We start from the raw sequence: 21,999 nt of genomic DNA, 5'->3' as shown, positions 1-21,999 counted from the left end.
GCTTCCTGTGCCTGCGCAGGCGGGGACCGGGAAGTCTTGCTTTTGCGGGGACCGGCTCTGGGGCGGTGGCGGTAGGGCCGGGCCCCGGCGTTCTGTGACACCCTGCCTGCTTCCCCGCGCCCTCCCCCGGCTTGCGGCGACCGGCCACAGCTGCAGCGGGCCCGGGGCGTGCGGCCTGGGTGAGTCCGGCCCCGGAGACCCGCGGGGCCAGGCGAGGCCGCCGAGGGAGAGAGCTAGCTCTGAACAATGCTGGTTTTCGGGGGGAGGGGGGCTGCGTTTTCCTTCGGCGTCTGCGGGTGCAGTCCTGGCATTTCTCTTCCAGCCCCTAGGGCCTTTAGGTTTAAAGGGGAGGGAGAGGAGAGGGGGACTATAGCGTCTGCCTTGAGGGCTGCGGCGTTATTTCTCCCTTTCCCCATTGGATATCCCTGGGCAGAATGCTGAGACCCTGGGGATGGTATCTTTCTAAATCAAGTGGGTGCTTCGCGTTCTCAACATCTGTTCCCCACCCCCACCCCCGGTCCATCCCGGCCCCAAATTTGTCACTCCTCTTAGAATCGTCTTGTGGTCCTTACCAGCCTTGTGTACTACACCCTGAACCTCCATGAATTAAAAAATAGTGACCACATTGCGTTTTTTAACCTGCCACTTTGATTAGGTCGCCTTTCTTTGCAGGATGTCATCCTTTTCAAGAACCTTCCTTAGTCTTTTCCACGCTAGCTTTCGGATTACTTCCCCTTGCGTTACATGATCTCCCTTCCAGCGTGTTCACTTAGGACTTTTGCACCTCCTTGCATGTCATACTTTGTTATTGCTTCGTTGGCTTCTTCTAGGAGATCTGGAAATTTCTACAGACTGTCATTAAGATCCACACAACCTCTGCACCTGTCCTTTGCCAGTGTTTTTCCCATTCCCATCCCTTTGCTGTAGAATAAGCAGTACCGTCTCAAGTGCCAAAAGCTTTTGATAGTATGTGGCAAGAATTTCTGATACAGTTTTCATATGTTAATTTTTGGGGACAGATTGACAATAATTTAAGCTGGGCTGTCCATTATGATAGCCAGTAGGCATGTGTGGCTATTGAGCATGTGAAATTGGCTAGCCTGAATTGAGATGTGCTGTGAGTGTATAATGCACGTCAGATAATGAAGACTTGGTACAGAAAAGTGAAATACCTCAGTAACATATTTATGTTTAAGTAGTAACATTTTGGACATATTGGTTAAATAGAATATTAAAATTCCACCTGTTTTTCTATTTTTTAATATGACTAGAAAATTTTAAATTATTTATGTGGCTCATATTATATTTCTTTTGGACAGCACTGTGATTTAAAGCTTTGTAAGTCATTTCTAGATCCCTTATTTCCACTCCATATTCAAAGACCACAGCTAATTCTCTTGAGCCTCTGGGGTTTTTAAATGAAGAAATGGACCTTTAGGGCTCTAATCTAGATTCTTTGGTATAAAGCAAAGGCCCCTGTATAATGTGTTTTGACCATCTCTTCTTAATTTTCAACCCCAAATTCCCTAGAACCAGAGTTTTTCTTTCTCTGAACTGGTGATCCTTTGCCCTCATTAGCTTAATCCTGTCTGGAAAATATCTGCTTAAATAATTCTAAAACTTCTATATCTTGTAGAAATGTATCATTTCTGGTAAGCTTTCCAAATCATTTATTCAATACCCATTATTCCTTCAGTACTTAAGTGTGAGAAGTCTTATGATCTTTTTTTAAATTGACTTTTCAGCTAAAAATATTTGGTTATCAAGTAGTGGTACAGTGCTTTTCACTTTTCACAAAAATTGCATTTGAGGTCTGTAAGATATACTGGTGAAGATCACCTTTGAAAAGGAACTCTTGATACATGATTTTGGAAATGAGAAACGGTCTTTAAAATATAATGGCAGTTTTCTTTGGAATAAACAGTTTTATATAATTGCTTTTCTATAATTAGTGTGTGGAAGGATTTATTATAGACTGATTCTCAGCTGAAGGACACAGTGGAAACTTGTCTCTCCTAGACATTTTCATTCATTGTTAGTTTTTCTCTTCTAGAGTTTCCTTTAAATAGTACGCTTTACATTAATTATGGAGAAGTGAGAAATCATAGCTATTTAGATAACTAGCATATTATCTTAATAATTTCCCAGGAATTCAGAAATTAGATGTTAGCAATTATAAAGAAATTAGGTAGTTGTATTTATTATATGTAAGTCAGCAGTTATTTTTCTTTATATCAGAAATGGGTCATGAGACCTATTTTAATTTGATCACCTTCCTGCAGACACTCGAAAAGGCTCAGTCTCTTGCCTTTTTGTAATGTTTTATAAGTGGTGGAGGCTCATAGATGAGATATGGATATGGGCTTTTAAAACATTTTGAATGTATTTAATTTGTATTTCAGATTTTTCCTGACACCTTGAACATGAGCCCCACACAGTGGGACTTCCCTGTGGAATTATGTTGTCGGCCTATGGCTTTTGTTACCCTTACGGGCCTGGATGTGGTTTATAATGCTGTCCATCGAGCTGTCTGGGACGCTTTCTGTGCCAATCGGAGGGCTGATCGGGTACCAATATCTTTCAAGGTGCTCCCAGGTGACCATGAGTATCCCAAGTGTAGGCCGAAGGTAATGATGTGATTGCATGGGGTCTTTTCCTTCTCTACCTCTCTTCCTCTGTACGCGTGTATACCTTTTTTGTTCCTAATGTTTGTGCTGGAAAACCCCTGAGTTTCTCAAAGCCATGGTTATAGTGATGCATTAAGAAAACCCGAGGCTTTTTCATGTATGTAATACATGATAGGTATGTTTAATGATAGCTATCTTTTTTTTTTAACTCTAGAGGAATAATTTATAATTATTAAGCTTTCTATCCTGGGTTTGCTTTTTTTGCATTTCCTTAAAGCCCTTCCTGGTCTCCACAAAGCCCTCTCTAAAAGGAAGGTCTCAGGGCGCCTGGGTGGCTCAGTCGTTAAGCGTCTGCCTTCGGCTCAGGTCATGGTCCCAGCGTCCTGGAGTCGAGCCCTGCATCGGGCTCCCTGGTTGGCGGGAAGCCTGCTTCTCCCTCTTCTACTCCCCCCATTTGTGTTCCCTCTCTTGCTGTGTCTCTCTCTGTTAAATAAATAAATAAAAGAAAAAAAGAAAAAAGAAGTAAAAGGACGGTCTCACATTTCCCATTTAGCATTACCCAGTATCATCATAGAATCCACGGTCTTTGCAGTTTGGTTCAATTTCACACATATCTTTTGAGCACTTGCTTTGGGTTAGGTACTAGGAGCTATGCAATAGGCTGGTGATAGAAATTTAAATAAGACAAGCTCTCTGTCCCTGGGGAGTCGTACATAAACTAAAACAGTTTATTTAGTGTGGAGTGAGGAAAGTTATTAAGTTCAAAACTGACTTTTAGGTTGAACATCATAGAAGAGACTCTGATTTACCTACAAAATCAGAGAATGATGTTAATAATAGCAGCTAGTAAATAAAAAGTACTTACTTTGCTTTTTAAAGAAAATCATGTATATTGATTTGTTTATCATAATCTTATGAGGTGGTCTGAAAGTCGGTTAATAAGACACACTGATCAAAATAAGCCACCTGCTCTTTTTTTTTTTATTTTTATATTTTGCCCTGGAGCAATGTTTCTGACAGACCGGTCTTTGGACCAAGGATATCATCATCACTGGTAATGTTTATGAAAAATGTAAATGCAAGGCCTTCTCAGTGAAACTCTGGAAGGGTAGGACCTGTGGATTTGGTGGCTGGCTGATCCTTCTGCATATGTGTGGCAGACCAGTAGAGATGCGGTTTCATATCCCTGGCTGTCGAAGCTGTGTGCTCTCTCTGGAACTGTGCAAGGGAGAGTACCCTGGCCATTACGTGTTTGTTCTTAGTGTGGAGGCTGTGTCTAGGAGGTCCAGTGCCCAGCACAGCCCTCTGCATTTTGTGCTGGATCCATTCTCCAGCACGGGAGCTTTTCATGTGCCGATTCTGTATTCTTTCCTGAGTCCCTAAGTTTTTTGTGTCTGGTTGCCTTATCGTCCTTATTGTCTTTCCTCACTTGAAGAGACCGTTGGGAGTAGTCTGAGTTGGGGCTGGCGCTTTGGAAGCAATTTGAGGTTTCAGTGAATTTCTTCAGGGCTAACATTCACACCAAGCCCTCTCCCTCCCATGGTGTGGCACTTAGCCACTTACTGCTGACCCCCGAGCGACTGCTACCACACTTCTGTATTTAAGAGTTGTCCTTCATTTTTTTTCCTCCATCCACAGGTAAGGTAAAATGCCATCCTGGCAACATGTCTTTGAAACAAATGAAGCCATATTGGGTTTTAGATCATATTTTATTTGAGCTGCATTGACAGGAACGGAACCTGGAATGGTGAGGAATGGAATTTACCCGGAAAGGGGCTAATGATTTCCAGGATATTTGAGAGCCTGGACATTATTAGAAGTGCTTTGGCTTTGATTATTCTTTCTTTTTTAAAAGATTTTATTTATTCATTTGAGAGAGAGACAGAGCGAGCACAAGCGGGGAGAGGCAGAGGCAGAGGCAGAGGGAGAAGCAGGCTCCCTGCTGAGCTGGGAGCCCGATGCGGGGCTCGATCCCAGGACCCCGGGATCATGACCCGAGCCGAAGGCAGACGCTTAACGACTGAACCGACTGAGCCCCCCAGGCGCCCCCGGTTATTCTTTCAATGGCATCTGTAGCAAACTCACTGTTGTGATTCTGTCTCCAGTACTTGTTAGCTCTTGTGTGATCTCTGTAGGCCTGAATTTCCTCATCTTAAAAATGTGTCCCGTGTATGTGGAATGGGATGAATGCACAGGAAGTGCGTCCCACTCAGTAACAGGTGGCTTCTGCTGTTAACAAATCAGTGTCTTCTGCTTTTGCCAATGTTCGCAGAGAACTTCCTATGAATGGTACATTCCTAAGGGGATCTTGAAGACCGGCTGGATGAATAAACATCTGAATCTGGTGCCGGCCCTGGTGGTTGTGTTCTATGAACTGGACTGGGATGAGCCCCAGTGGAAAGAAAAGCAGTCCGAGTGCGCTACCAGAGTGGAAATCGTCAGGTAAAGTCTTCTCCGTGTATTGGATGGACCTTGGGAGGTTGTACAATTTCCCAGTGTTTATTCAAGGCAGCCGAGTGCTGTTGAGACTGCAGCGCTCATTCGGGGATTGCCGACCTCCAGTGACGCTTGTCTGGTTCCTGACAGGTAGCTTAACGTGAATGCTTAACTTCTACAATGCTAAGGTGTGTGAAGAAATGTAGAAGACACATTAGTGTGAATTTCCAAATGTTTTTTTTTCTTGCCTTTATAAATTGGGGGAGAAGTACAGTAATTTGCTATTTAGTCTCATAAGACACTTGTGTTATCACCATTCCGGTTTCAAAATAATTCTTTCGGATGACCAGTGTGTAACGTATCACCATCAAGAAATAAGCTGCCTTAGAACTTTTACATGAAATTATATATTTAAAGCAGATTTTTGTCAGGATTAGGAGCTTGATATGAGAGTATCCTTTTAAAACAAATCACTGTAGCATACAAGTTTCTTTGTATGCAGGAAAAGATTTCCTCTAATCTTGGGGGTTTTTAGTTGAAATTTTTCTTTCTTCAATTGAGTCATCAAGCTTGTACTTTATGTAAAGTCTTTTCTTTTAAAGATTTTATTCATCTATTAGAGAGCACGAGCGGAGGTGGGGGGACAGAGGCAGAGGGAGAAGCTGACTCCCCACAGAGCAGGGAGCCCGATGTGGGGCTTGATCACAAGACCCCGATATCATGACCTGAGCCGAAGGCAGGTGCTTAACTCACTCGGCCACCCAGGTGCCCCTATGTAAAGTCTTGAAGACATTTTTTAAAAGTCAAAACAGGTTAGGTATATTTAATTAATTTTATTATTTTTCCATTGCAGGCAAAGTTTACAAGGGAGAAACACAAAAGTTGCAGTGGTTCTGATTCAGAAGAAAACTCCTTTGCCACCAGGTATCACAAAGTTAATTGATAATGAATTAATTGCTTTATACTTCTCATTCTTATTATCAGGAGGTATAGTTTTTGATGTTAAAATCTTTTATGCATTCAATTATAGGAAAGATGGTGTGTTCACCTTAAAAAGTACTAATGCGTGAATAAATGCGCATCGTAAAAAATAAAATGCTAAAATTAAAATATTAATAAAAACTAATATTAAAATATTCTTCCCCCCCCCAGTTCCACTTACCTCACTATATAGGCATACATCAATTGACAAAACATTTCATCACTTGACTTTTTTAAAAAAGAATGTTACTTACTTATCTGAAGTCAGTTTGAAATTATATTCTTCCTGTGGTTTTTTTTTTTCCTGAATGTGCTGTAGAACAAAGAGAAGTGCTATAGGATTTCTAGTTTCTTATAAGAAAATGTCTTAGCTTCAAATGCTTATTTCTCCTACATTCTAAGACTTTGAGAGGCCAAAATGTTTTTTGTTTCTCTTTTGAAACTTGTGGGATCCGAGTTTTAGAAACCACTTTCATGGATTATTGCTTCTGTTTTTAGTTACAGTTTTGAAACAGTTATGTGGCATATCTGTTGGCATTACTTGGCCTGTCTATCTTGGCTCAGTAGAAAATTCCACAGGGTTTTCCTAACAGATAGGTACTGTGGGACTTCTGAGAACCGCCCGCTCCCCCCTCCCACACCTCTCAAGGATCCCAGGAGGCCTTCTGACATGGTGAAAGGGGGTTTGGTTTTTCTTCCTAATTATGTTGTTTAGATTTGGGGAACCATTCGTTTAGAAAAATACACAAATCATTTTATTTCTCTCTTCACCTTTATGGGATTTGTCAACAGGAGAAGATGTTACTGCATCAGAAAGAGCCGCAGCTTTATGTAATGCCTGTGAACTCTCAGGAAAATCTTTGTTTGTATTGCCCCACACTGACCACCTGGTGGGTTATATTATAAGGTAAATAAAGATCTTAAACATTTTTTTCTTTAGATTATTCAGAGGCATTGGAAAATTGGTTGATTAGACTCGTTTAATTAAAAAAAATACACGTTCATGGGAAAAAATTCAAAGGGTATAGAGGCTAGGAGGTGAAAACACAAGGCCCCTTTGTCAGCTCCTTAACCTTCTCCAGTCCCTTGTTGGAACCACTATCAATAATTTCTCAAGTCTCTGTCCAGATATGTCTTCTAGTGTAAAAATAGATGTAATCATACAACACATGCTGAACTGCCACGTAGCATTACCTCATTGACACCAAATGTATATCTAAGTCAACTTCCATTTTTTTAAAAAAATATATACATGTTTTTTCCATTGTATTTTTCAGTAAGCACCATATGTCCTTTCATGACCTGTTTGTCCTTTCATATGATAGTGTCTTCATTTCTGGCCTTCATTGCTTCATTTTCGATATGGTGATGTATTATTTCAATAATTTTTAAGAAGGGTCTGAGGCCGACCATATCTTAAATATCTTTATAAAGCCCTTCTATATGAAAGGCATCTGACTTGGGACACGACCATATCTCACAAAATATGTGACCATGGTCCCTTGTTTTCTAGCATTTAGTGCTGCAGAGAAGTTGTTTATTTTTTTTAAGATTTTATTTATTTATTTATTTATTCATTCATTCGAGAGAAAGAGAGTGAGAGCCGCGGGAGGAGCAGAGGGAGAGGAACAAGCAGACTCCACGCTGACTGTGGAGCCGGCCTTTGACCACCTCTCGAGGCCTTTGATTTTGCGCTGCACCATTTCCCCGTTCACGGTGTGGCTTCCTGTCAGTGTGCTCTCCTTCCAGCTCCCCTTTCTGGGCTCTCTGGCTCAACTTTTAAGGCTGAGTTCACATGCAGCCTTCTTTAAAAAGCCATCGTCCTCCATCCTTTCCCTGAATCCAGTGATTCTTAACTCTGGTGATTTGGGCCTGCAGGGAGCATTGGGTAATGCCGGAGACATTTATCATGGCCGCCATGGAGCCTTCCTTCCCACTACTGGCATCTGGTGGGGAGAGTTCAGGGATGCTGCTCTCGGTCCTTCCGGGCACAGGAAAGCCCCACACAACAAAGAAACGCCCGTGGGGTTGAGGGTGAGAAACCCCGCCTTAATGTCCTCTTCAGCTAAGAGAAGCAGGAATTGTGGCTTTTGCCCTTCCTGGGAATAATGCCACATTTAAGGAGTACAGTGTCAAAAAGACTGATGTAAAAAGCAAGTGCTCTGGACCTAGGACCTCCAAACTCTGAATTGTGAGCACCAGGGGTGAGACAGTCCACAGGAGATGGGGGAAGACAGTATTAGACCCTTTCTTCATATTTGCGTTTTATCTTAAGAGAGAGGGTAAGGCTGAATATCAGTAAATCATCACATTCAGTGTCTGATCTAGGGGGGAATTAGCAGAGTTACTGGTGGCACCCTCACTCATTCGTGTGCTTTCAGAACATTTTGATGTATTTAGTTTACAGGCTACAAGATGTCAGTGATTTAGTTAATTTTTTTCTTGTGTCAAAGCAATAGAATGTGTGTAAAACTTCTGTGTGATGTGTTGAGTGATTGTGAGAATCTTTTGTGCTTTAGAGGTTCATTGATCATTTTGAGTCAAAATACTTTTAAAAGAATTGTCAAATTTGTGATGAGTTAAGCATTTTTCTTTTTTAAAAATCTGAGTTCCAAATCCCCAGACCTTTCTTCTTAGGGCAATAGACTATCAGTGTCATGCTAACCAGCGGATTTTTTTTTTTTTTTTTTAGTATCATATTTTGCCTTTCAAAAATAAATCTTAAAAAAAATAAAAATAGGAAATCTTACCTTAGGAAGTATATCAAATATTTAAAGTTTTTGGCTTATCCATTTTTGAAAAAGATTTTATTTATTTATTTGACAGAGAGAAACACAGCGAGAGAGAGAACGCAAGCAGGGGGAGTGGGAGAGGGAGAAGCAGGCTTCCCCGCGGAGCAGGGAGCCCGATGCGGGGCTCGATCCCAGGAACCTGGGATCATGACCTGAGCCAAAGGCAGACGCTTAACGACTGAGCCACCCAGGCGCCCCTCCATTTTTTTTCTTAGCATTTCCTTAGATATGTCTAAACTCTTTGAGTATAGTTTCAAAATTCTGTTTTATTCTGAGGAGGAAAAACCTTGAAGTCCAGCCTTATCTAACTATGAATTTAGCTTTCTTTCATGCCCCAGGCAGATATTTGTAATACATACTTATTTTCACAAAAGGAACTTTGATTTGTCTATCTATCTGTGGTTAATTTTCTTTGTTCCTATGTTATCTCAAAGTTAGGGAGTGAAGCGGGATTTGAATCCTGTAATTGCTACTTTCCTCTCACTTGCCAGTATTTTTTTTTTAAAAAGATTTTATTTATTTCCTTGATAGAGAGCACAAGCTGGCGGCGGGGGTCGGGGGGCACGGGTGGGAGAGGGAGAAGCAGACTCCCTGCTCAGCAGGGAGCCAGACACGGGGCTCAATCCCAGGATCCTGGGATCATGACCTGAGCTGAAGGGAGCTCATTTGCCAGTTCTTATTTTTGGTGCTTTTTCCATTAGCTTTCTTATCCTCTCACCTTAAATATTAATAGCACAAAAAATAGTCAAATTAAGTGAATATTGGAAATCTTTTTCTTTTATACTTCTTATAAAATGAAAGGGGTGGAAGTAATCTTAGAGAACACCTAATGTCTACAAATTACAAAAAAGTTATTTTTATTAGTTATTTCTTAGACTGTAAATAAGTCGAAATGGCTTTTGGGGTCTTATCTAGTACATTTTTTATTTAGAAATTTAGTATATTTTGCTTTACTTTTTGTCTTTACCATGAAGTAAGCTAGATATCATCTCTGTCAGGATTTCACTTTCAGGTCTTATAAAGGTGATTCTTGAGAACAGTTTGGTTTAAAATAACTCTAGTGTTTGAATGTTGATTTTTTTTTTTAAACAGATTAGAAAATGCCTTTTATGAACATGCACAGACTTATTACTACACTGAGATTAGAAGAGTGAAATCTCATAAAGAATTTTTGAATAAAACAACACACCAGGTAAATTATTTTTCCTAAAGAAGGAAATAATAGAAGCATTCTAAGAGCAGATTATTATCATTGATTATTTTGAAAGAGATTATTAAATATTTGTAATGCTTTGATGTTTTTAAAGTTTTTTTTTAAGCTTTTTAAAAACTAGTTTGTCTTTCTACTTTTTGCCCTTAAAGTTCTTACAGATTTTTTAGCTTCCTTAACAATGCTTGTTGGAATAATTCTTGGTCTTTAATTTTGAGTACTTTCCTTCGTACTTTGATGTCTCCTCTTAATGTTATCGTAATTTTTACATTTTAAGAGAATGTGTGTAATAATAACTTTTTTCTATTCTTTTTTTCAGCTTTTATTTGTTAGACATCAGTTCAAAATAGCTTTCTTCAGTGAATTGAAACAAGATACACAAAATGCTCTGAAGTAAGTTTTTAACAGTTGTCAGACTAAATTTTTCTTACCTTTATGTTAATAGTAACGTATTAATGGCAACTTCTGGGACTCTCAACCAAACTTCAATTTTAAAATGCTTATGTTGGTTAGATTCAGGTATGTAATATTTAATTTGTTTAGGGATGAGTGGAATATAATATTTTTGAGATTTAGAAAAATTTTTCATTTTATTATCAGAAGTAAATTTCATAGTATCATAAAGTTTTCTGGTCTAATTTAATTAAATTTCATGATCTCAGGAAACATATTAAAATTCTTCTCATCCTGTTGACTATTTGTATATTCAGTGAAATTTTTGTGTTGACTGATTTCCACAGTTAAGTATATATTAAACATTATCTTGTCTAATGGTATGAATTTCTTAATCTGCATAAAGCATTTATTTAATTCAATTATGATTTTATTTTTAATTAAAAAAATTTAAGTTTATAATACCGCTCAGCCTCATTTTTAATACGAAGGCTCTGCTTAGAAGCTTTGAAGAGTTAGTAGTATATGTGTTGGCAGTGATGATGCATTTTATTCCTTTCCTTTTACTTAAGAGCACAATTTAATTAAACATTTTTTTCTAGCTGTCACTCAATTTTTTGAAGATTGACAGTGCAGTATAAGATAGAGATAAAAAAACAGCTTTCTTTCCTAAAACTGAAGAGAGGCTAAGTGTACAGGGCAGAAAAATAAGAAAAAATAAATAAATCTATTGTTCAGAGGAATATTGCAGAAACATCTTCCTTTTTTGCTATTGTGGAGGTGGTGAACACCAGATTATGTTCTCTAAATCTCAGCGACTCCATGTGATTATAACTGGCTTTAACGTAGTTCATTCCTTACCCATGGTATTAGTTAAAAACCTTCACTTCTAGTTCTGCTCAAAAATAATTCTGGAAAGAAAAATTTTACCTGAGGAAGTTGGGAGCAAGGAGTTATCTTTGGAGGAGACTGAGATTTCCTCATTGCCTTCCCTCCTCAGGGTAGGCCTCCTCCTAGCAGGCTCTCCTTTCCCACCCCACTCCCCCGTCTCCAGCCCATGCTGGAGATCAGCAGTGTCCTCTGAACTTGCAGGGATACTTGGGCTTAAAAGCCGTTGACCGGTGCTCAGTCTTGATAGCACCTTCTTCGCTAATACAATTTCTGTTTGTTGGAGAAGCTCGTAATGGTGCTTTTAAAAAAGTTGTTTTTTTTTTTTGACAGAATGCTAACTTTTTAACGTAATTCTGGACAATTGTCCACTTCCATTTTCAACTTATTTTCTGTCTGTTATCGACAGATGTTAGCCACAGAACAATGTACGTGTGATGGTTCTGTTCTCAGTGAAACATCATTGATTCCTCCCACATATTATTAATCAATAGATCATTTCTCAGGAAATCAGAGATCGAAATGTGTAAGTTATTCCTGAGCTGTTGAGTGCTAAGAAATGTTGAGTAAATATTGTCTCTTATTTCTAGTAATTTGTTCTGGGGAAGATTTTCTTGAAATTAATAATTAACCACGTTCCACATGTTTATATTAGGAATTACAGGACCGCCTATAATCTTGTACATGAGTTGCGAGCCCATGAAACTAATATTCTGGAAATAAAGACTATGGCAGGATTTATAAACTACAAGGTAATGGTTCTACTTCAAATAAAGGAAACTCGTTTTTGAATATTAGATTATCTTTTTGAAATTGAAAACCAAAGTTAGTTACTTGCTCTGAAAAATATTTGATTAATTATGTTCTCCTCTTTTATATCCCTTATTTCAAATAGCACCCTGGTTCTTAGCAGCCTAATTGTAATGCTTGGTTTTGAGTTCACGGGTCTCAGACTTCTCTCTTAGAGCAGTTTTACTTTTGTAAAACTCCTTTAGGAGGGCCTTCTGTTTTTAAGTGGGAGCAGGAGAGAGTGAGAAGAAAGCTACTTGTATTACTGAATTTTATAAGATGCAACAAATCGGAAGTATGTAGGCCTTCCTTGGTTTAATGGCACCATCATGCAAAATGTGTAGCTGATCACCTGAGAGAAAACTTTCATCCCTGTTAGTTAAGCATTTGAAGATTGTACATGGTAGAAATAGATGCCCCCAGAAGGCAGGTGGGTCTTTTTGTTTTGCTTTTAATCTTTCCACACTCATCTTTTAAAGATGGCTGGCACTGGGATGGCGGCCTGAGGGCACGTAGACGCTGGGATTCACTGTGTCAACGTTAATAGGTACAACGTCTGTAGAGGGTATTTCTGTGATGACTGTATACATTTAGAGTGGGTGTTCCCTTTGATCTAGCAATTCCATTTCAGGAAATTTATCTCATATATGTGCCAAGACTTGCAAATCACATATGTATGGATATTTGTTGCATCTTGTAATAGGAGAGAATTGGAAACAACCCAGCCATAAGTGACTGGTTAATATAAAGTATAACTCCAGACAATGGAATATTCTACAACCATTAAGAATGAGACAGCTCTACTTATTGATATGGAATATTAGGTGAAAAAGTAAGGTACAAAACAGCGTATTTAGTGTGATGCTCTCTGTTTAAAAAGTATAGTTGATCTATAAATGCTCATATACTTGTCCGTGCATAGACTGTATCATGGAACATGCTGGGAGCTGGTTGCCTCTGGAACAGGAAATTGGATGGCTGAGGGACAGAGATGAATGAGAGACTTAACTTTTCATGTATTCCTTGTACCTAAAATATAAAACTGATGATAAGCATGTGGATACAAATTTAGGCTTCGTTTCTTCTGTTTTTCCTTTTACTTACATAGATATAGATGATTACTGTTTTGAGATAGCATTCCAGATAAAAAGTTTTCAAGAATGATATGGAGGCCACTATGCTGTAATGGTGGTACAGAAAATCTTTAGCTTTCTGCCAATTCTAAAACAATGTTTATCTGTCCTAGAGGAAGTAGTATTTTATTTTCGTCCATCCTTATGTTCTTCATTGGGTATAATTTTTTTATTCTATTCTATACTTTGAATAAGCTTTTCTAAGGTATACAGTAGACTCAGTACAGATGTGGATAAATTTATTTCCTTTATCCAGGGGATATAACCGCTGATTTTAGCATAGCCATTATAATAGAGAAAATCCGTTCCCTTACCAAGAATTTAAGAGAGGAAATGTCATAGTCTTTTTAAAGTTAGTCTCACATTTTACATATTTTTAAATGAATATGCCTTTTGACTCTATTTTCTTCTTTATTTTGGGGTTGATTTTACATTTTGCAGATCTGTAGGCTGTGTTTTCAGCACAACACCCCATTGGATGCAATTGCTCAGTTCCGAAAACACATTGACTTGTGTAAGAAAAAAATCGGAAGTGCAGAGTTGTCTTTTGAGCATGCTGCATGGATGTCTAAACAGTATGTTTTAAATTATACTTTTAGAATTTTTGTTCTTTAAGTACTTGGGGTTTGGAGGAGTGGAATTAGCATGGACTTTGGTTCTCAATTGAGCTAAGCTTTTTGTCAGTAAGTAGGCATTTTAGAGATCTAGCTAGCATAGGGTGTGTTTCCAGCAATGTTAGATATTGATTCATAGAGTTCCTTAATGGAAATCACTTAATTCATGGTACCATCTCTTTTATTCAGCATGTATTTATGGAGTTTCCTCCATGTGCCTAGGTTCTGAGAATTAGCCGGGAACAAAAAATCCCTGCTGGCATGGTACTGGCTATTCAAGACTGATGTTTAAAAATTCTAAAATGAAATTGTTTCCAGAAACATGGTTGTATTTGAGTGGTGGGAACTGTGTTGACATACTTTGATGGTATATTTGTAACGCTTTGTCAGTACAGAAGAGTCGACTTCAATGTAGAAGTTATCTGTAACCCGTAATTAGTGTGTGTAGTATTTACCAAGAAACCCAACAATTTACAGTTCATCAGTAGCATTATTTTAACACAGTCTGCTGAGGTTATGTTTCCAGGATGAATAGTTATTAGACGTAAGCTTCTTTTTCTTTCCTTTTTCTTTTTCATCCTTTTTTTATTTCTTGATTTTTTTTTTTTCTTTAAGATTCCAGGCCTTTGGAGATTTATTTGATGAAGCTATTAAGTTAGGGTTGACAGCTATTCAAACTCAGAATCCTGGTTTCTATTACCAGCAGGCAGCATACTATGCCCAGGAGCGGAAGCAGCTTGCAAAAACCCTCTGTAACCATGAAGTAAGTTACCGACTCCAGTATTATCTGGTGCTTAGGAAGTGTATTAATCTTCTCCCAAAAGAAGATAAGACTAATTGATGCTCATAATTTTTTTCCAAGCCTTTGAATAGAATCAGTTTTTATCTTCTATATTTTCAGGAGTCACGGTTATTTTCGGTTTTAGTCTGAGTACTCCATTTCCACCTGTGGATTAAGCAGAAGTTTTTCTGTGAAGAACTGACTTATGATTGGCAATAAGACAAGGGCAAATTACTTTAAAATAAAAGTCACAGTTTAGTCTGAGCCATGCTGTAACTCCTGTTGATCACTGCCATAGGAGTTTGAAGGACTTTGGAGGAATATGCTTTCTTTTGACCCACGAGAGAGGATAACTTCGGACTTCTTTTTCTTCCTGGGGTTTTCCTCTGTGGAAAATTCTTAAGAATCTGTTCGAAGCATAATGTTAATTGCAGTTTCTTAACTTGACATTTCATTTTGCCTTCCTTGTGGGTGATTATAGTTAGATACCAGTTTCTCCATAAGCACCTTTAAAATTTAAAGAACGTGGTAGGTAGATGTATAAATACATTTACATTTGTACAGTTCTATCAGTTTATTTTCCTTTAAAATCTGCAGTTTTCTTCTCTGAAGACAGGTGAACATTATCAACAGTGCTACTTGAAAAACGGTTCCAAAAACAGTTTGCATGTTAGTACTTAAAATGTTGGATTTTTTTTTTCCTTAAATCATGATATAACTACACTGTTTTCTACCACGTTACTTGTGTATGATTTATAACTTCATTGCATGTTTTATATTTAAAAATTAAGCATATTAAAATTTGAGCACAGTATTTTTTTAAATTTTTTATTGTTATGTTAATCACCATGTATTACATCATTAGTTTTTGATGTAGTGTTCCATGATTCATTGTTTGTTCATAACACCCAGTTGAGCACAGTATTTTAAAAGGTGATTAAAACTATGTTTCGGGCGCCTGGGTGGCTCAGTTGGTTAAGCAACTGCCTTGGGCTCAAGTCATGATCCTGGAGTCCCAGGATCGAGTCCCACATCGGGCTCCCTGCTCAGTGGGGAGTCTGCTTCTCCCTCTGACCCTCTTCCCTCTCGTGCTCTTTATCTCTCTCTCTCTCTCTCTCAAATAAATAAATAAAATCTTTTAAAAATATAAATAAATAAAATAAAACTATGTTTCATAAGAATATAAGGAAATGGGATTAACAAATACCCTTAGTTGGAGTGTAGAATAATATTTCTGTCAAATAATAATTTGAGAAGCCTCAAAATCATGCATCTCTTTGGACCCTATCTTCAGAAAGTCTCAGGCAGATAAGAGAACCTAAGAGAGAAGTACTAAGATTTACTTATAAAGTTCTTTGGGCAGACTTATTAATCGTAAAGTAAAAAATAAATAACACGATGAACAACATGGGGAATTTGTTAAAATGTGGGACAGCCGGCAGCCATGACAAATAATGTTTTAGAAGAATATTTAATGATGTGAAATTTACAGAATATATTTAAATGAAAAAAGCAGTTTGAAAAATTATTCCGATTGGTAACAAATATTTGCGTACAAAATCTGGAAGCCTAATGTATACACTGTTTTTTTTTTAAAGATTATTTATTTATTTATTTATTTGAGAGAGAGAGAATGAGAGATCGAGAGCATGAGAGGGAAGAGGGTCAGAGGGAGAAGCAGACTCCCTGCTGAGCAGGGAGCCTGATGTGGGACTCGATCCCAGGACTCCAGGATCATGACCTGAGCCCAAGGCAGTCGCTTAACCAACTGAGCCACCCAGGCGCCCTAATGTATACACTGTTAATAGTGGTAATAGATTTATAGGTGATTTAGATTTTTGTCCTTTTCCTTTTGGATGTTTTCTGTATTTCTCAGCAATGTACTTGCATTATATTTTGGTTTCAGAGGGAAAAAATTACAAGGAAGAAAAATAAAGCAGTGTGAATTTATAAATTCTGGTGCCAAAAATATCCCTCCCAAACCAATACCAGGACTTAATACACAAGTGATAAAGAAGGAAAATAGTGTCTTCTTTTTAAAACTCCTTATCACATTATTTTCATTTGCACAAAAAGCACTTATACATTTGGAATAAACATCAAACATAATTGTCAAAATTTTTACTGGTTTGTTATAGCAAAAGATGAAAAGAAAATTAAGGAGTTAGTTAATATGAAATCATTTGTCAGAATCGGGTTGATTAATTTAATTCTTATGAAACTGCCTAGGTATTAAATGGAACATTTTTTTTCATGTTTGTGAAAATTTAATGTACGTTAAAATATTCACAACTGATATCTGGACATATGTTTAGTATTTGTATTTAGGAAAATATTTTTATTCTGTCAAAGTTTGAAGGTGAATTGGTTTGTGATAGGTTCATAAACTCTTATTTAGGGCTGTGTTTTATTTTACAGGCTTCTGTAACATACCCCAATCCTGATCCGTTAGAAACACAAACAGGCGTTCTTGACTTTTATGGACAAAGATCATGGCGACAAGGAATACTAAGTAAATAATTTTTCCCTCCTCCCTTTTCTCTCAACCTCAGAAGGCACAGATTGCTATCACAGTCTTTCCATTGGCTACATAGGCTGTAACAAATTATGTTGAGGTAAAAATGTGTGTTTTTTTAAACATCTTTTTATTTTTTAATTCATTAATTTTAAATTTTTTAAAAATGATTTTATTTATTTGACAGAGAGAGACAGCCAGAGAGGGAACTCAAGCAGGGGGAGTGGGAGAGGGAGAAGCAGGCTTCTCGCGGAGCAGGGAGCCTGATGTGGGGCTCGATCCTAGGACCCCAGGACCATGACGTGAGCCGAAGGCAGACACTTAACGACTGAACCACCCAGGCACCACTAGACATCTTTTTAAAGATTCCTCAGTTCTTTAGTTTTTAGGATGTTTTGTTTGTATCACTACATCTTAGAATAACTTTTTGTGAGTGTGATTAAAACATTTGTACACCTCTTGTCTTAAATGACACAATTAACAAACCACTTTGGTCTATTTAAATATTTTAATTCTGGTTAACTTTGACAATTTACTATGTTAGATCTTTTAAAGCAGTATTAACTTGTATCACCTTAGAAATTTCTCTACATCGTTTTTGGGTTTGATAAACACTTAATTTCAGCAATTTCTGTGGCAATCAAACCTTAATTGTTAAGAAATTATTTACTTTAATCTCCAGAAAGTATATTCTATGTTGAGAATGATGTTGGTATTATTCTTCAGGTGGTTGATTCCACTGCGCAAGAGAATGCTGAGTTCAATAATGTTCTCTTCAGAACAGAGATCACAGAGAAGTTGCCATGCCAATAAAGCAGTCTCCTAGAATCTTTAAAATTCTAGAATGTTTAAGAATCTTAAATACATTTTATTTAAGTAAAGGATTCAACGAGTGTACACTTCCAATGTTCATGTGAAGGATTTATGTTAAATGAGCCATCTAAAATGGGTTGCATCTTATCTTACACAGGTTTTGATCTTTCTGATCCTGAAAAAGAGAAGGTGGGAATTCTTGCCATTCAGCTGAAGGAGAGAAGTGTTGTTCACTCTGTAAGTTTGTTGTTGTTTTTTTCCCCCAATAGAAACTATTTTTTGCAGTATTCAAGGAATACCTGAGATTATTTTTATTGGAATCTTTCACACTTTCTCTCTTCTAACAGGAAATAATAATAACTCTTCTGAGCAATGCTGTTGCACAATTTAAGAAGTATAAATGTCCAAGAATGAAAAGTCATCTAAGTATGTATTCATAACATGCCACAGTTTCATGCCACTTTGAATAATTCAGAATTATGTACATAAGATCTTTTTCCCTTTACAGTGGTTCAAATGGGAGAGGAGTATTATTATGCAAAGGATTATACCAAAGCTTTGAAGTGAGTCCTGTTCCCCATTTATTTTTATAAGTAATCTGATTACCTTACAGCAAAATGAGAACAGAAATGTGTTTTGAAGGATTTATTATTTCCATACTTATTTCTATTTCTATGAAACTCCATTTCTGTGGTATTTTTTTCAAGTACTCTCTGCTGGTACAATCATTCTCAAAGTCTTAGGAAACCACATTTAGCTAAACGTGAAATTACCTGTTAAACTATTTTAGTAAGAGTTTCTGACGTGTATATAAAATGAGTCAAGCATGTTATCTCCTCCAAGAAGTCTTCAAGGCCTTTCTTGTGAAGCTGTTTGAGCATGTCTGATGACATCTTGCCTTCTGTCAGGTTGCTGGATTATGTGATGTGTGATTATCGGAGTGAAGGATGGTGGACCCTGCTCACGTCCATATTGACTACAGCTCTGAAGTGCTCCTACCTCATGGCTCAATTAAAAGATTACATTACTTACTCCCTAGAACTCCTTGGAAGAGGTAACTTGGTGTTCTTCCAGTAAAATCCTGAATCTTTAAAATTATGTAGCGTCTTTAAGCTTCTTAAAACTGAAAGAATAATTCTCGAATCTTTGACCATACTTTTCACCCTGTTTAGATCGGTTTGCCAAGTGAAGGGACTCATACTTTCATGGAACTTACTATAGTTGAGGTGTCATGATAGTTGAGAAGAACAAAATTCTTCTTCCTTCCTTCCTTTCTTTTTTTTTTTTAAATATGTCCTGAAATGATTTTTCCCATCAAGTTCAAATGCGAGTATCTAGAGCATTGGGGCTCACGTAGGAAGCTGTGTTGTTGTACGTTGTCTGGAATTGTGCTTAGCCATCTTAGAAGAGGTATTTATTCTGTAGTATTTTAATACCTTCTTTGGGGGTGGTGGCCTTACGGGCCCGTCTTACAGTGACAGTTATTTTCCTACTTCCTTCATGTTAGCTTCAACTCTGAAGGATGACCAGAAATCTCGGATCGAAAAGAACCTCATAAATGTTCTGATGGTAAGTCGGAGTTCTTTCTATAAAAGGCACCCCGGGGATATCTAGACCTGTATCTGTGTATTTTTATCGCTAGCTGAACGAATTGTACTCTGTGTTGGTGTAGAATGAGAGTCCTGATCCGGAACCCGACTGTGATGTCTTAGCCGTGAAAACGGCTCAGAAGCTGTGGTCAGACCGAGTCTCCCTGGCCGGCAGTGGTGTCTTCACAATAGGGGTGCAGGACTTCGTGCCATTCGGTGGGTAGCCAGCGCCTGTAGTGTCATTTCAGAGGAATCATCCTTTTTGCTACAAAATGAACACGTGGAACCATAAATATAAAAGTCAAAGAATGTTCAAAATATGTCATCCTGTAGATGAAAGTGATTTTTTTTCTTTCTCCCCGTTGACTTATATTTTCAAAATTTTAAATCCTTAACTTATGTATTCAAATTTACTTTGTTCGTTTGTAGTTTAAGTGTGATTTGAAATACACTTGAAAAGACTGTCCTTTAAAAAGCTTATTCTGTAATGCCTAGGCAGGTGTTTTGAAATAAGTTAAAAAAAACAAAATGATTTTTTTCCCTTTAAACTCCTATGTTAGTTACGTTTCAGGAGCAACTGTGTTTTTAGAATGAAAGGTGATTTTGAAGTTATACTTTCTTTAAATTTGTTTGTTTTTGTTTTTTTTTTGAAAATGAGCTGCATTTATGTGTGTTGAAATGCTTTAAGGGCAGAATTCAGTAAGACTATCCAGGGTAGATGTTTCCTTCCTGAAGAGTGAGTGTGGATCAGAGAATCATGGGTGTGTGTCTTGAGGGTCCTGTAGTGTGTGACTCTGTTTTATTTCTAGTACAATGCAAAGCCAAGTTTCACGCCCCAAGTTTTCATGTTGATGTTCCTGTGCGATTTGATATCTATCTGAAGGCTGACTGTCCACATCCCATTCGGTTTTCCAAGCTCTGTGTCAGCTTTAATAATCAGGTAACAGTACCTCTTATTGTGTTTTTACCATGTGTATATCTTACTGTAGCTTGCATTAAATTAGATGAAATGAACTTAGCGAATTCTAGGTCTTAATGGTTGCATAGTAACAAATGATGGACTTTGGTAAAGTCTATTTGAAAATAAGTGGATTAACTTCTGTACTAGCCATTCAAGTTTTACACTTTTCCCTCTCTGTTTTGTTTTTATTCCATCCTATGAAATGTAGGAACTTTTATTTTTTGTAATATATAACTTGAATTTCAAATGAGGTCTATCAAATATAATTAATTTTCAGAATCGTTTGTTTTACATTCTAACATTGGTATTAGCTTTTTTATTGTAAAACTGTTAAATATTTGATGTTAAAGAAATTGAAGTGGTATAGATGGATATAAAATGAAAAGTAAGCGTGTGCCCTCCAATTTCATTCCCCGGAAGTCTTCACTATTAACTTCCTGAACAATTGAGACGTTTTTTGTGTATGCGCATAGAAGCGGCTTTTTCTTTCTGCAGAACTGGGATTGTATACATCTGTACATTTCTTTAACGTATTAGAATGTTGGCAAGTACTTGATTACATTCCAGATATTTCAGTTATAAGCTTATTTCAGAGATAATTATCTTCTGGTCACCCGGAAAGTATATTGAGCTATTAAGCAGCAAGCATTTCACCAGCAAATATTCTTAGCATCGTGGTGAACCTCAAAGCACTTAGCATATGTCAGCCCCATTGAAATGGAAGCATTTTGGGGGCAGGGACCAGGACTGACCCGCAAATTGCCCTAGTAGGTAGTGAGGACTATAAGTTATATGATAGGCTAGAAATATAGTTATAGTAGGCATGCCAAAGAAAAGGGAGGAGGTTTCAAGGATAAAGAGGAAATGAAGATACCGTAAAGTGATGAGAGAGGAGGAACATGTTTGGCAAGAGGAAGCGCCCAACGGAAGCAGGAGTGTACATTCTGGGTTTGTGGGCAGCAGGGACCCCCAGCCTCCCAAGAGCGGAGGGGCTGTGAGCCAGGCCAGTGCGACATGAGCCCGCATGGCTTGAAGGAGCTTGAAGAGTTCAGCAGGGATCGGCTAGTAAGAGAAGTATTTGAAGATTTATTTATCCATTCATTTATTCATGTTCTATTTATTGGATGGTGGTAAAGAAAGAGCTTTACTTATCTTAGTTGTTTTGTTTTGTTGTTTTTGTTTTTGTTTTTGTTTTTTTTTTTGACTCTTCACAACTGAGAAATAACCCTGGAATAGGATTGGTTCAATGAACCAGATCATTGTGTTTTATTCAGCTTTGAACCATTACCCGATGATTCCTTCTGATTAGTTTGAGAGTTTTAAAGCAAGAGCATGATATTTAGAATTTAAGAAACTTTATTCCAGTGATGAAATAGGATGAAAGAAATGCTCTTCTGGAAACCAACCGGAGCCTCTTTATGTGAACCCAAGTACTAAAGTGTGAGGATTTGCATTAGGATGGTAGTGGTGGCAATGG

At 37.7% G+C, this 21,999-nt stretch overlaps 1 protein-coding gene across 2 annotated transcripts in view; it reads left to right on the top strand.

The window, feature by feature from the left end:
* Nucleotides 1-13: 13 nt before the first annotated feature.
* Nucleotides 14-21,999, top strand: part of TRAPPC11 (trafficking protein particle complex 11) — a 46,614-nt gene continuing 24,628 nt past the window's right edge. Inside the window, exons 1-18 of one of the 2 annotated variants that reach the window (XM_027599062.2) lie at nt 14-179; nt 2,403-2,627; nt 4,900-5,069; nt 5,917-5,987; nt 6,837-6,951; nt 9,929-10,028; nt 10,366-10,439; nt 11,983-12,079; nt 13,691-13,824; nt 14,479-14,626; nt 17,063-17,156; nt 18,130-18,209; nt 18,320-18,398; nt 18,481-18,535; nt 18,881-19,026; nt 19,480-19,541; nt 19,645-19,777; nt 20,371-20,501. In XM_027599062.2, the coding sequence (XP_027454863.1) occupies nt 2,424-2,627; nt 4,900-5,069; nt 5,917-5,987; nt 6,837-6,951; nt 9,929-10,028; nt 10,366-10,439; nt 11,983-12,079; nt 13,691-13,824; nt 14,479-14,626; nt 17,063-17,156; nt 18,130-18,209; nt 18,320-18,398; nt 18,481-18,535; nt 18,881-19,026; nt 19,480-19,541; nt 19,645-19,777; nt 20,371-20,501 (1,893 nt within the window). In that variant the 5' untranslated portion in view covers nt 14-179; nt 2,403-2,423. The remainder of the gene's footprint in view (nt 180-2,402; nt 2,628-4,899; nt 5,070-5,916; nt 5,988-6,836; nt 6,952-9,928; nt 10,029-10,365; nt 10,440-11,982; nt 12,080-13,690; nt 13,825-14,478; nt 14,627-17,062; nt 17,157-18,129; nt 18,210-18,319; nt 18,399-18,480; nt 18,536-18,880; nt 19,027-19,479; nt 19,542-19,644; nt 19,778-20,370; nt 20,502-21,999) is intronic. The other variant, XM_027599063.2, reaches the window with a different exon arrangement.

The sequence above is a fragment of the Zalophus californianus genome, chromosome 2 (assembly GCF_009762305.2).
Source record: "Zalophus californianus isolate mZalCal1 chromosome 2, mZalCal1.pri.v2, whole genome shotgun sequence".
Classification (NCBI taxonomy): Eukaryota; Metazoa; Chordata; class Mammalia; order Carnivora; family Otariidae; genus Zalophus; species Zalophus californianus.
This window is presented reverse-complemented; position numbering and strand designations above follow the sequence as displayed.